General features: G+C 61.4%; 2 protein-coding genes across 2 annotated transcripts; both read left to right on the top strand.

Annotated features, from left to right (window-relative positions):
- The first annotated feature begins 8 nt into the window (after positions 1-8).
- USB1 (U6 snRNA biogenesis phosphodiesterase 1) lies at positions 9-3,995 on the top strand. The gene is given in 8 exon segments (XM_037408880.1): positions 9-146; positions 257-402; positions 547-730; positions 1,213-1,266; positions 2,446-2,504; positions 2,507-2,550; positions 3,391-3,474; positions 3,769-3,995. Coding segments are annotated over 8 exon segments (765 nt in total). The 5' UTR covers positions 9-57; the 3' UTR covers positions 3,874-3,995.
- A 1,931-nt stretch (positions 3,996-5,926) lies between these two features.
- On the top strand, positions 5,927-10,974 carry MMP15 (matrix metallopeptidase 15). The gene is given in 12 exon segments (XM_037408822.1): positions 5,927-5,971; positions 6,970-7,118; positions 7,369-7,459; positions 7,461-7,492; positions 7,601-7,908; positions 8,140-8,301; positions 8,423-8,532; positions 8,535-8,645; positions 8,822-8,960; positions 9,186-9,336; positions 9,458-9,573; positions 9,832-10,974. Coding segments are annotated over 11 exon segments (1,773 nt in total). The 5' UTR covers positions 5,927-5,971; positions 6,970-7,014; the 3' UTR covers positions 10,281-10,974.
- The last annotated feature ends 3,636 nt before the right edge of the window (positions 10,975-14,610 follow it).

Raw genomic sequence — 14,610 nt, 5'->3', positions numbered from 1 at the left:
GCCCGCCGGCACCGCCGGGGGGGGCGGTGGCGGGGCAGCGGCGGCCGCGGGCCGGCCATGAGGGCCGCGCTGGTGGGGTACAGCAGCTCGGAGGGAGGAGGAGGAGGAAGGTGCCGGGGGCGGCGCGCAGGGCCCCCCCGGGCCAGGTGGGTGCAGCGGGGGACGGGCCCTGGCGCGGGGGGGGGGGCGGCGGCGGGACGCGCGGCCTTCCTCACCCGCCCTCACCCTTCCTCACCTTCCCGTCTGGTCCCCGCAGCGCCGGCCGCCCCCGCCTGCCCGCCCCCGTCGGCCTGCCGGACGGCCCGGAGCAGGCCACCAGCGACGACAGCTCCCGGCACGGCGGCCGCGTCCGCGGCTTCCCCCACGAGAGGGGCAACTGGGCCACCCACGTCTACCTGCCCTGTAAGTACCGATACCGGGAGGGGGCGGGGCAGGGGCGGCCCGGCCAGGTGAGGCCCAGGAGCCCCCGGGGCGCGGCGGGGACTGCAGCCCTGGGCCACCTGCCCGCCCCGGGGGCCCGGCCCTGACCGCCCGCCTGCCCCGCAGACAACGCCGAGGACGAGTTCCTGGAGCTGCTGGAGCTGCTGGTGGCCCACGCTCGCGCCCACGTCCCCTCGCTGGCTGCCATGGAGGAGTTCCACCTCAGCCTCTCGCAGTGCGTGGTGCTGCGCTACCACTGGATAGACCCCTTCGTCCGCTCGCTCCGGGAGCACCTGGCTTCCTTCCACAGGTGGGAGCGGGGCGCGGGAAGGCTCCTCACGCCCTTCCCTCTCCCTCAGGGTCTCTGTTTGGTGGCATCGCACCGAGCCGCCGCCTCTGGCAGCGGGTGCTGCACCAGCAGGGGCCTGGGCGCTTTTCCTCGCTGCCTGGGGCTGCGACGCCGGGCTAGTCGGGCCTCAGCTGTCAAGGACGAGGCTGGAGCCCTGCTCTCCTCTAAACCACCAGTGGTTTCATCGATCATGGCTCAGGCACCTGCTGAGCATCAGCCGCTCTGGGGCTTCTGTTGCCCTCCAGGCTTTGCCGGATTGGAAACCAGGGAGGACGGGTTAATTTGAGCCCAGAAATGTTTGGCTTTCACTGGTTCGGTCCGACATTTGCCATTATCTTTCCACAGCTCACTAGAAACCCTGTCCCCTCCCATTTTCTGCTTTCTTCTTTTTTTTTTTTTTTTTTTTTTCCCCACCAGCTGAAATAGGATCTTTCTTCTTTCAGGTTCTTCTGTGTGGCTGACCAGGTGAAAGTTTACACCAACCAGAACAAAACCAGGTGAGTGAGCAGTGGGGCATCCTGCCTGCCTTGGGAGAAGGCTGGGCAAGGTACTGTGTGGATGGGAAGTATTACCCTGCCTGCCTCATAGTGACTGGGCTGAGCTGTGTGACAGGGCAGTATGCAATCACCTTGTCTCCAGAGATTTCACACCTTTCCCCAGCCACTTGCACAAATTTTTAGCTTCAGTGCTGATTCTCTGCAAGCCGTTGGGTGAGCCTCAAGCTGCAGGATTTCAGTCTTCTAAAGAGAGGTGATTTGCTCACAGCATGACCTGAGGCAGGCCCTTCCACTGGGGTTAGATTCATGCTATGGTCTCACAGCAGCTAAAGAGGCGGCCACATTTGCTGCCATCTCCAACCATTTGGTTGGTTCTGCGGTTTTGCAAACCCTTGTGCCAGTGTGAGCAGCTGGTGGTGAGCAGAGCTGAGGGCCACCTCTTCTGGCGGCAGTGCTGTTCATGAAATTGTAGTGCAAGTCTTTCAAGAGCTGGAGAGAAATAGTTCAGGGCTAATTCTCATGGGTGTCAGTTCAGAAGACTGATTCCAATTGAATGCAATTAAGTAGTTTAAATGTCAAAGCAAAGGTGATTAAAATTGCAAAAAGTTGCTGAATCTAGCAGGAATGGTAGCCCACAATAGTCATGAGTGGGATGAAGTGGATCCTGGGTAAGACTTAGTCTTCTCCCCTTCTGGCATCTAGAAAATGTCATCTAGACAGTCCTTGAAGAGATACCTCTTTGTCACATCTCTCCAGCTTGGTACTTCCCATTCCCTGCTTCCTCTCCCGCCGCAAAACCCCTCCAGCGGCAACTTCTGCTTTTTGCGTGCAGCTTCTGCACAGGCACAGCACTCTGCTGAAATATCTATCCTCAAGCATGTCCTTTGCCTGGAAAATGAGTTCTTATGTCCCAAAAGGTGCTGAGTTAATCTAGTAAATCTCTGTGGCCCTGCTTCTTTCTGCTACCGCATCTTTATTTCTGTTTTTCTTCAGATATAGTCCTCTCGTTCTTGAATGCTTAAATCTGGCATTCCTCAAATTGTCTTTTGTTGGGGGTTAGGGAATTCGCCCAGCAGGCAGCTAAGTATGCTTAAGGCAGCTGAAGCGAAAGGACCTCGGCTGTAGTGAAAGGACGGCTGTAGCATGAAAGGACGTTTGCTGTCTCTCATCTTTCTTTAGGACTTTTATTGGCTTGGAGGTCTCTGCTGGGCATTTCCAACTGCTGGAGCTGGTCTCAGGTGGGACAGAGTTCTGGAGGAATTTGACCTTCCCACGTTCTACAAGGTGAGGCGTCTCCCACTTAACTTCCCTGCTGATCTGGACATGCCAGCTGAGGTTCTTGAAATGTTCACCTCAAGTAAACAGGAGCAGGGAGGTCTCCTCTGGGCTGGTCAGTGATGTTCGTACTTAACACCCTGAACACAATCCTGCTGAGACTGGGAAGAGCACAAGTCTATGACTTCTGCGTCACATCTTGTGCAGGAGAGTAAGGATATTAACTATCTGGTGGTCTCTTGAGAATCAGGTTTCTGGGATGAAGGGCCAGAGCATACATCATGGTTGCTGCCCTGCTGTGCATGGAAGCAGTGTTGTACTAGGACAGAATGGGCTTAGGGTGAGCACTATGGGACTGAGGGCAATGCTTGTGCCTCTTCCTTGGGCAGTTTCCTGGAGCATCGGTCCAGCCTCTTTGCTTGGTACTAGCTTTGGGGACAGGTTTTGGTTTTTGAAGGACCAAACCCTGATCTCTGTGTCTCCAAGAGTTGAGCAGGGGGCTCCTGTGGGTTATTTGGAAGTGACCTTACCTGCTCCAGGACCGGCCATGAGAGGTTCTCTGTGCAGCTGGAAAAACTTCTGCAGAGTTGATGATGGGGAGGCTGGGAAGAAGGCAGCCTTGCCCACTGGTGTCCAAAAAGGCTGGGGTGGGAGAACCAGGCCTCGCCTCACCTCCAGCACTGTCCATATCAGCTCTGCAACCACTGAGCACAGCTCCCAGCTGTGGGATCCTCCCACCCCTGCATCCCAGCCAGGGCAGCATCGCACCACGTCTCCCACTGAAGCTCTATGCATTGAGCAAAGCACAGGTCCTTTAGTCCTCGTGATCTGATCCCTGTTTTCCTTCAGGACCCATCGTTCCATATCAGCTTGGCCTGGTGTGTCGGGGACCTGTCTGGAAGGCTGGAAGGGCAGTGTCTACGGGAGCTCCAGGTGTGTCCCCATGCAGCATGGAAAGCAGGGGAAAAGCAGAGCTGGCATCCAGCCACATCTCCCTGCCGAGTGCAGAGGGTGGGAGATCCTCTTCACCGAGAAAGGCAAACTTCACTGGGTTGAAAGAAGAGAAGCTTTTGTGAGGAGCATGAGTTAAATTACCCTTCTGAAGGAAGTCGGAGGCTTCCAGCTGCAAATGGCTTCGTCTCTGACTTGGTTCAGAGAGGGGAGCTGCTGACTCCATCCTCTGGCAGATCCACCTTCCTGGTACTGACTCCTGTATCTGTTTTCCAGGACATTGTGGATGGGTTTGAGGACTCTGCACACCTGCTGCGTGTCCAATGGGAGCAAATCCGCTGCAAGTCAGGGAACAAGTACTTCTCCTTCCCCTTGAGGTAGGGGCCGATGGGGCTGTGCATTTCAGAGCCTCAGAGAGCCTGATGTTCAACCAAGGACTGTTCTCCAGCACAGCTCTGAGCAGTACACACACCTCCCGTGCTCTTCTTGCCTGCTCAACATCTCTGGGGTGTTTGTGGCCAAAGTCGGGCTACTTCCAAGTGTGAGTTGCTGGCTGAAGAAATGTGTGTTTGTAGCAGGTTTTGTCCTTGCTGCTGAATATACTGCAGTCAGCACTGGCGGGTTCCAGCCATTCCACAGTTGGTAATTCTGCAGATTTATTTTTTTTTTTAAAGGAGGAAAAAAATCTCTGTAAAAGCCACAGATGCCTTATGGGAAGGAGGAAGAAGGTAGCATGGGAAGCTGTTGCTAAAGGAGAGTGTGTCTCACATGGTTGGAAATAGCACTGCCAGATTGTCAGGAGACTCCGAGCACGGTTTGAGTAGCAAGAGGCAAGGACACAGAGTTGGACTGTCTTGCCAGAGCATCTCCCTACTGTAAGCCAGCTCAGACAAGTTCCTGAGTCATGTTGTGTGCGCTCTCACACTGCTGCTGCCTCTATATTCAGCATCGGATCCTTTTGCTAGACAGCAAAAGATGAAAGCTGGAGGGGAGAGGCTGGCAGCTCCTTGTGTTTCGGTGCTCCAGGCTGGGTCTAAAAGAAGAACTTTAAGATTGTGTATGCCATAAACCCAGGACTTTTTTTTGCTGGGCTGCTTCTCCGGGGAAGCTTGCTGCCGCGTGTGTGCGAGCCCAGGAGAGGGCAGTGTCAGCTTTGGCCTGGGCTGGAAGGGCAGTGCCCCTGCGCGAGAGTTGCTGCGTGCTTTTCCCCCGGGGAACAGCCCCTCCGCTGCCACGGTGACCCTGGGGACGATGACCCTGGGGACGGCAGGCTGGACTTTGGCTCTGGGGAGAAGCTTCTTTCCAACCCTTTTGTCCTGTGGGGAGGTCTGCAGCGCTGCAGCCTCTTGGGTATTCGGAGCAGGATGCCTGTGTGCTGCCCTGAATCTTTCATTCCCCGTCTGTCTGATGAAAGACTGCAGGACTTAAGAGCAGTAAAAATCTCTCCTCATGCCATAAAGTTGTGCCTGTGGTGTATTTCAGCCGTGCCTTTCAGTCATGCCCGGCTCCCACACGGCTCGGCTGAGGCGGTACCTGCCAGCGGCCCTGCCAGCTCGGTGCCGCCCCTGCAACGGGAGCCGGGGGGGGGGGGTCGTGGCCGCGGGGGCATCTCGGCAGGGGGTCTGCCCCGCCACCACCCACGCCACGGCTGTTCTCCACAGCCGTGACCCAGCCCTGCGCGGACGGCAGCCGGTTAGTTTGCGGGCCTGGTTCTGCGTGAGGAGGCGTGTGAATGCGGCCCGGGCTCGCTTTAGGGGAAGGAAAACAGACCCGGCGCGGCGCGCTGAGCCCCTGGGTGAGGGAGAGCCCGGGGAAACCGCCTCCGGTACGACCGGGCCCCCCTCCCGGCCCGGCATGGCGCGGCACGCTCGGGCGGCTGGCGGGCGGGGCCGCGGCCCGGGAACGGCAGGCCGCCCGACATGGCGGGGACAGCGCGGGGGGCGGGCAGCCGCGGCCCCGCCGCCGGAGCAGGTGGCGGGGGGCGGAGCGACGGCGCCGCGGCCCCGCCCCCATCCCGGCCCCGCCCGAGCCGAGCCGAGCCGAGCCGCCGCTGCGCCGCCGCGCCCGCGTCCCTCCGCCCCGCGCCGCGCCGCGCCGCCAGCGGGCAGGGCACGGGAGCCGAGCCGCGCCGCGGGGGCCGCCCATGCGCCCTGCGCGGCCGGCCTGATCTCGCACACAAAGGCGGGCCGGGAGGCGACGGGCCGCGCCTGGCAGCGCCGCCATGCACCGTGTGCAGCCCCCCGCGGCGGCCCGGGCCCGGGCCATGAGGGCGGTGTAGCTCCGACACCGCCGCGCTCGGCCCGGCCCGGCCCGGCGCGCTGGGGCAGCCGCAAACCGGCGGCGGCGGCGCGGCATGGCAGGAGGTGGCGGCGCCCCCTGCCGGCGGGCGGAGCGCTGCGGGCGGGCGGGGGGCGCCGCTGCGGGTGCTGCTGGCGCTGCTGCTGGCGGCGGCGGCGGCGGCGAGGAGATCAACGCGGAGGTGAGCGGGGGGCGCGGGGCGGGGCGGGGGTGCCCGGGACACCCGGCCCGCACCTGCGGCCGCCGCTGCTGCCGGCCCCTGGGGCGCCGGCCGGGCCCGCAGGTGCAGGCGGGGGGGGCCGGGTCGCCCTCGGGGGCGGCGGGCGGCAGCGGCGGGGGGAGGAAGCGCTTTGTGCCGACGCGGGGCCGCGGCGGGGGAGCGGGTGAAAGGGCCTTTGATAAAGTCTCCGCTCCGCCACCCTGCCGGGGGGGTGGGGACGTGGTAAAAAAAAATAATCATAAAAGATTAAAAATTTTTCAATATTAAAATGTAATAATGAAAAATAACAAGTTAAAATGAGTGAGAAAAGTTGTGAAAATTGGAAATTAAAAAGGAAAAATACCCCCAACCGTAAAAATTGAAAAGAGGAAAATGAAAAAAAAACCCAAACAAAAGAGCATAATAAAAGAAACAATTTTTTAAAAAGGAATTTAAAAAGACAAGAGATGTGGAGGCTGGTGCAGGAAGGAAGAGCCCCAGCGCGCCCCAGCAGCCCTCCTGCCCCTGGGAGCCGCTGCGCTGCTGGCCCTGCAGCACAGAAGCCCCTTTGTGGGTAGAGGCCAGGGCGGGGGTCCCGGGCGGCCTGGCCCCACGCCCTCTGCAGCTCCCGGGGGACACCCCGGAGGAGCCCACAGGCAGGCTGGTCCCCCGCCAGCTGTCTTCTCCCTGGGGTCAGGGTGCCGACAGCCCCCCGAGATCGATCAGAGGGTCCCCCACGCACCTCGCGGGGCAGGGCTGGGGCTCTGTTCCCTGCCTACCAGACACTGCCCACATGCTCTGGCTTGCCTGTGCTGCCTGCCCTGCCTGCCCGGGTGTGGCATTCACCCCTGGCAGCTGGCGCAGATGCCCCATGGCAGGGGATAGGGCTTGGGGGCAGCGGGCCAGATCCTGCCCCATTGGGGTCTCAAGGAGCCCAGGTCCCCCGCCACGGCCTCACGCTCGGCTTCTCCCCGGCATAGGCATGGCTGCGGCTCTATGGCTACCTGCCGCAGCCCAGCCGGCAGATGTCCACCATGCGCTCAGCTCAGACCTTCTCCTTGGCCCTCGCTGAGATGCAGAAGTTTTACGGCATCACTGTCACCGGTGTCCTGGACGAGGAGACCAAGGCGTGAGTTCTCCGTGTCCCCTTGCTCTAGCAAGAAGGCAGCTCCACTTCCTGCTCCTTGGCTTTGCCTGCCAAGCCCTGGAGCACTGCCTGCATCGGAAGTGTGGGGTGATGTCTCCCGTGGGAGCTGTTCTCCCCTCTTGGGGACTGCACCCCTGCAGCCAGGACACCACCCTTGCCGCCCATGGCTGCTGCAGTCCCTCAGGGACCTTGGCTGCAGGGGGCTGAGCCCGGGCTCCATGCCCCCTGGCAGGTGGATGAAACGTCCCCGCTGTGGGGTGCCAGACCAGTTTGGGGCACGGACAAAGTCCAACATGCGGCGGAAGCGGTACGCACTGACAGGTGCGGCGCTGGAGCCAGAGTCATCTCACTTTCAGGTACCCAGCACCTCCAGGGCTCCCACCCCCGCAGGCCATGGAGAGCTGTGGACCCCTTGGGCAGCACATGCTGTCCTGGGCCATTGCCAGTGAGCTCTGTACCCTCAGCATCCAAAACTACACGGAGAAGCTGGGTCGGTACCACTCGTATGAGGCTGTCCGCCGAGCTTTCCAGGTGTGGGAGCAAGCCACTCCGCTGGTTTTCCGGGAAGTGCCCTTCGAGGACATCCGGCAGAAGCGGAAGAAGGAGGCAGACATCATGGTGCTCTTCGCCTCTGGCTTCCATGGAGACAGCTCCCCCTTCGACGGCGTCGGGGGATTTTTGGCTCACGCCTATTTTCCTGGTGCTGGCATGGGGGGGGACACGCATTTCGATTTGGACGAGCCCTGGACACTGGAGAACACGGATGTGTCTGGTGAGCTGAAGGCCAGGGAGGTGATGAAGGCAACCAGAGGAGCCTGGTGACCCCTGAGTTTGAGGGGGGGGGGATGCACTGGCGTGGTCAGGAGTGGCAGGGAGAGCAGCTCTACCATGGGTGATGCAGGCAGCTCCCACCGGAGCACCCTCATCATGGGGTGCTGGGGTCAAGGACCCACCCCATGCATCATGTCCTTTACCCCATCTTGCTGATGTGCCTTTCCTGCAGGGAACAACCTTTTCTTGGTGGCCGTGCACGAGCTGGGGCACTCGCTGGGCTTGGAGCACTCCAGCAATCCCAGCGCTATCATGGCCCCCTTCTACCAGTGGATGGACACGGAGAACTTCCAGCTGCCCGAGGATGACCTCAAGGGCATCCAGCAGCTGTACGGTGAGGAGCTGGGTGGGGGATGAGCCCAGAGGCAGGATGCTGGGCATGTGCATGGGGAAACTGAGGCATGGACACTGCTGGTCTGCATCACCCCATCCTGTCTCTTGCCTGCCCGATTCAGGTACTGTGGATGGGCACCCTCAGCCCACCAAGCCTTTGCCCACCGTTACACCCCGGAGACCTGGCAGGCCAGAACAGAGACCCCCTAAGCCACCCCCTCCAAGGAACCAGAGCGACCCCCCAAACCTGGCAGTCCAGACCGACCTGACCAGTACGGCCCCAACATCTGTGACGGGAACTTTGACACAGTGGCAGTGCTGCGTGGGGAGATGTTTGTGTTCAAGGTACCTGCTGGGACTCCCTCCTGCCCCTTCCCTGGGGATGTGGTGGGTCCCTGGGTGGGAGGACACAGACACAGGCGGACAATCCCCCCCACACACGCCCCCTGACAAGATGCCAGGCACTGGGGCTGTGTCCCTGTGTCCTCCCCATCTTCTGCCAACACGCCATTTCCCACCAGGGCCGGTGGTTCTGGAGGGTCCGGCATAACCGGGTGCTGGACAACTACCCCATGCCCATCGGGCACTTCTGGCGGGGCCTCCCCGGGGACATTGATGCTGCCTATGAGAGGCATGATGGGAAGTTTGTCTTCTTTAAAGGTGAGCAGGGAAGCTGGGTGGGAGGGCCAAGGTGGAGGGGGGACCCCAGCGTCCCCCTGCCAGGCTGCTGAGAGCTGGCTAACTTCATCCCATCCTGATCCAGCCAGAGCTGCTGTCTGGTCCCAAAGGGAGGGGTTGGCTGCAGGTGTCCTATCCACATGTGCACCTGCCACTGCAGCTGGGCATTGCTGCTTCACCCCCCTTCTCCATCACCTCTCCCTCCAGGTGACCGGTACTGGCTCTTCCGAGAAGCCAACCTGGAGCCTGGGTACCCACAGCCCCTGGTCACCTACGGGCAGGGCATCCCCTATGACAGCATCGACACGGCCGTCTGGTGGGAACCCACGGGGCACACCTTCTTCTTCCGTGGCGACAGGTGAGTGTCTGTGGGGGTCCTCCTCCCTGTTATGCCACCTCCTGGTCCCTGGCAGTGGGGAGACACGGCAGGCAGTGGAGACCCCCATGCTCCTCACTTGCTTACTGCCTCCCTCCCCTAGATACTGGCGCTTTAATGAGGACACCCGCTCAGTGGACCCTGGGTACCCGAAGCCCATCTCCGTCTGGGTGGGCATCCCTCCGTCACCCAAGGGTGCCTTCCTCAGCCCAGATGCCTGTAAGTAGAGGATGAGAAGAGGGGTGGGCAGCAGGGGAGGGGACCAGTGGGGATAGGGTCACCCCTCTGGCTGCCTGGCCAGGGCGATTGGAGGCCGGGAGGCTGCCCAGAAGTCAGCAGTGAAGCCCCTTCTGAAGGGTCTCACCAGTCCCAGGGCAAAATCTGCTGTCCTGGGCAAACTGCAGAGGTGCCCAGGCTGCGGGGTGCCCTGCACCTGCCCACTTACCCCTTGCTTCCATTTTCTACCTCCACCCCCAGCCTCCACCTACTTCTACAGAGGCACAAAGTACTGGAAATTTGACAACGAGCGGCTCAAGACAGAACCAGGTTATCCCAAATCCATCCTACGGGACTTCATGGGCTGTCATACGGAGCTGGTCCCAGACCCTCATCCCCGCTGGCCTGATGTGGACCGACCCCCCTTCAACCCCGATGGGGATGGGCGGGCTGAAGGCAAAGAGGAGGAGGAGGAGGAGGAGGAAGATGAGGAAGATTACAGCAAGGGTGGCCGCCAGCCAGGCGGGGACGTGGATGTTGTGGTGCAGATTGATGAGTACACACGCACCATGAGCGTCGTTATGGTGCTGGTGCTGTTGGTGCTGCTGCTCTGCATCCTCGGCCTCATCTACGTCATTGTCCAAATGCAGAGGAAGGGTGCCCCCCGAATGCTCTTATACTGCAAGCGCTCCTTGCAGGAGTGGGTCTGACCCTGGCTCCCTCCCCAAACTGCCCCCACCACCATGGTGCTAACAAGGGACCTGACCTCCCCCTCCCCATGGCCCACCCCATGGCCTTAGCACCTCTGTCCCATTGTTGCTTGATGTCTCCAGCCTTAGAAAAGGGGAGGTATGCCCACCCCTCCCAGCCCCCTCTAGAGCAGCCAAGCTGGGACCAGGGGCTGGTCACAGGGAGGGGGCTGGAAGGACAATTCAGGTCCTGCCTGCTCCCCGGTACCTGCACCCCCCACCAGCCATGACCCTCAGGTTGCCACCCATCATGTTGCACCTGCCTCTGCCACAGGGTCCCAGCAGGGTCCCTTCCTCCTGCTTGAACCTGCTGCGGCTGTGCCTGTGCGGCAGGGGGGTGGCGAGCAGGTTGGGGGCTGCTAGTGAGTGCCATGAGCTGGCAGGTCTCAGCTGCCAGCACCCGCAATGGCACGGAAGAGCGAGAGGAAGGGAGGGCTGAGCTAGAGACCATGGTTCCTGTTGAAGTGGGGGATGTGGTGCCTAAAGACAGTGTGAGGGGCAAAAGACACCACTGCTGCAACCCCCTGTGGGCTCAGCTCAGCCTGGACCCTGCCGCCACTGTGGGGTGAAGCCCTGGGGACACGCAGTCCTGTGGGCAGGCGGTGGCCGTGGCCATGGCCATTTGTACGCGCATTAAAGGGGTCAGGTGCGTGGAGAGCCATGGTGCCGTCCTTTCTGCTGCGGGCTGGGGGCAGGAGCCACGGGGGCTGTTCTGTGTGAGATCTGTGGTAAGGGGGGCTTGCTTGGGGTGCCACCCTGCCTGGCACCCACAGGCTGGGTGCCATGCTAGGGGATGCGGGGAAGAAGCCAGCATTGCTGGCAATGATGTCCCCCTCAGTGTCCCTGCCCTGGGGCTACCACAATTTTTTTTTTGGGGGGGGGTGGGGTCGGTGGGGTGTCAGCAAAAGCATTACCATCTTCCGCACAGCAGTGGACAGAGCTGCCTTTCACCAGCTCCCACGGCAGTGGCAATGGCCTCACCGGGAACACAGCGTGCCTTGTTCTCCCCTGGCTGGCACTGTGCTCCAGCCCCAGGGCAGCCACCTCCTGTCCCCGGGGCAGGCCCGGTGGCCGCGGCAGCTGGGGGACGGGGCACAGTCCCTCCTGGAACCAGTTCACCGGGTGCTCCAGCTCCCTGTCCCTGTGCGGCCCCAGCCGGTTTCCTGGGGGGAAGGGGATGGCCATATCCTGCCTCGCTACTGTCTCGCAGAGGAAAGCGGGAGGAGTTGTGACCACTGCAGCCATCAGGGCAATAATCACGGGAGTGGGAAAGATGAGACCTGGGGAGTAGGAAATTGGCGTTACCCAGTGAAAAACATTGCTCAAGTCTGTAATGGGAAGGACGAGCATGCAGAAGTGATGGATGTGGCCATTTCCTGCCCCTGCTGGGTGATGCTCCCCAGGGTGCTGAGCCAGCGCAGGCTTTGCTCTGGAGCCACAGGGGCAGCCCAGGAAGCTGCAGGGTGGGCGGCAGAGGCCTGGCCCATTAATGTCACCAGTGGGAGGCAGGCCATGGCAGGCAGGGGTGGCGTAGGTCTGACCCACCCTGACGGGCCTGGGCTCCAGCCAGCATCCCCTTTCCTCCACCTGCCGCCGCCGCAGCAGGACAGGACCAGCACCCGTGACCTCCCCCTTTCCCTGTGGGGCTGGTGGTTTGGACACAGGGCTTGGTGCAGGGAGCATTAACTTGCCCCAACAAGGTCTCCCCTCCCCGGGGCCCTGGCTGCTCCTCTGCCCCCATCCCCACCCTGCCAGCCCTGGCAGGAGAGGAGCCCCCTCTGCAGGGGTGGGGATGAAGCTTTTGCGCCTCCTCACCGTCCTTCCCCCTCCCCAGGACTCAGAGCTGCTGGCTTAGTGCCCAAGACTCAGTTACAGCCGCTTCCTGGCACTAAATTACCTGTGAGCTGCTCTACCACTCATCAGCCACTAATTACTTTGAAAAGCGAAGGAGCTACGGTGGCTCTCACCCTGCTTTCCCGGGGCTGCCGGGGGGGCACGGCCTGGGCCACATGTCCCTTGCCCTGGTCTCCCATCTCTGCCCACACTGGGCAGAAATTCCCAGCCTTTAGCTGATTCTCTGGGAAACACGCTTGACTCGGACTCAGCACATTGCAGGCACCAAGCAAGCAGCCAACATCAGGGTCAGAAAAACCCTGAAGAATTGGGGGTGGAAGGCGGGGCGGGGAGGGAGCGGAAAGGTCTCAAGTGGCTCTGGGCTATTGTAGTCCATCAGCCAGGCTGTGCTGGGTCACACTCCTTGGCTTTTAACTCCTTTCAATTCGGTTTTGACCATTTTGCCCAGATTTGTGCTGGTGTGGGTCCTCCGGGGGGACCTACAGCTCTGCTGGACTGGGAGCCCCTGCCGTGGGGCAGCAAAACACCCCAGCCTCTTCTGGGGCACTTGGGGTGCTGAGGTAGCCAAACCGGCACCGGCAGCTACCAAAAGGCACGAACCTGGCCAAAAGGCAAGGCAGTGGGAAAGCGTGGCCAGGACTTGCCACTCTCCACCCCCGCAAACGCGGCTCCAGAGGCCGGCGCAGATGCATTTCCCACGCTAGATGCACTTCCCGTGGCAGATGCATTTCCAACACCGCATTTCTTTCCCACGGCAGCTGTGTTTCCCCTCTCTCCCAGGGGTGCTGAGGGCTCAGTGGGATGCAGGGGTGGGGACCCTGAAGCCTGGTACCTGGAGAGAGGCCTGCCTCACAGGGAAAGCCAGCTAGAACAGCCAAGGATGCGCAGGGCCAGATGCTCGCGGCATCCCCTTCCTTGGGCAGCCCTGCCATGGCAGGGTAGGGGGCTCCCTGCTGATTCGGGGGGGGGGCGGGGGCTGGAAGCAATACCCCAGGGGGAGTTGGGGGTACTGGCAGCAGAGGTCCAGGCTGCCTCGGTTTGACGAGCTAGGACATCACTTCCCACCCCCCTCCTGCTTTTCCCCAGATGCTGCAGTGGAGCCCGTGCCAGAGCCTGGGGCCATCTGGGAACACTCAAGGGCAGCAGTGAGGGACCCCGCCGGAGATAAAGCCCAGCGTCTCGGCAAGGCCCCAGCTCTTCGCCGGAGGCTCCTGCTCTGCCCTGCGTGCCCACAGCAGGGTGGGCCTCCGGCCACCCAAGGACACAAGAGCCCAGGGAGGGCAGGGATGCACCTGCTGCAGGGACAGGGCTTTTGGTGGCTGGGGGGGAGTGCAAGCGCTGCTCAGTGCTGCCAGGCAGCTCTGCCAGGATCCACCCCTACCAGGCAACTCCCAGCTTCCCAAAAATAGTCTGGATGAAGCCTGACCTGGAAAAGACACGGAGTGCTCAGCGTCCTCCGCTAGGCCAGGCCAGGCCATGCCATGCCAGGGCAGTGCTGGCCACTGCAGGATTTGGTTCCACATGCTGCTGGAGTGTGGGTGACGGGGGTGACCAGGGCTGGCAGGGCTCTCTCTGCCTCCTTGGCATCACCACAGAGAAACCACGCTTCCTCCTGCCTCCTCCTCCTTTCCTCTGCAAGCTAGGGCACAACCTCCTGTGCACTGCTGAGGAGACGACCCGGAAAAGCGGAGAGGAAGCCGCGCTTGTGCAGAGGGAAGAACTGGGGGCTGGGATATGTTAATTAGTGACCAGGCATCCTCAAGGCCAGAGGAAAACTACACTTGAGGACAGAGAGAACTGCCGTGGGCACTCAGAGGGGGCTGAACCGCTGCCGTGTGCGCTGCAGGCAGGACTGAGGCTCTTGGTGCTGCCTGGGCAGGGTTAGCGCCACACAGCCCTGCTGGGGACACCCGGCCAGCCACACTGAGCTCAGCACCCATCTGCGCTGCTCATGCCTGGTCATCTCCCATCACACCCACTGCTGCAGGGGGTCCACCACAACCTGCTCCCCACGGTGCCAGACCCTTCATCTCACAGGAGGAAAAACTGTTCTGGGGCCGCAGGGGCGACATGTGAGGTGACGGCGCAGCAGAGGCAGGTCTGCTTCAGCACAACGTAGCATCCATAATCTCACTTCTAGCAGCTCCGAGGCTTTCCTCCTCATATCCCAGGGTAGCTCTCGGGGCACACAGCTCCTCCCTGATCCAAATAAAATCTTGCTTGGGTGGTCCCATTTTGCAGCTTACTACCAGGGGAAGCTGCCGGGTAGGTCCCCCTGCAGGTGCCGGCGGGGCAGGAAGATCGGTTCTCCCTGCGTGCAGAAGTACCCGAAGTCCCCAGCACGGTCACCCATCTTTCCGGAGCGGTCACCAACGGCAAAACTCAAAACAAGTATTTCCCTGCCCTCCAGCACTGCCTGCCCCACGCCGGACTAGCA

This window comes from Falco rusticolus, chromosome 15 (genome assembly GCF_015220075.1).
Source record: "Falco rusticolus isolate bFalRus1 chromosome 15, bFalRus1.pri, whole genome shotgun sequence".
Taxonomy (NCBI): domain Eukaryota; kingdom Metazoa; phylum Chordata; class Aves; order Falconiformes; family Falconidae; genus Falco; species Falco rusticolus.
Note: the sequence above shows the minus strand (reverse complement) of the source record. Positions and strands in the feature narration are given on the sequence as shown.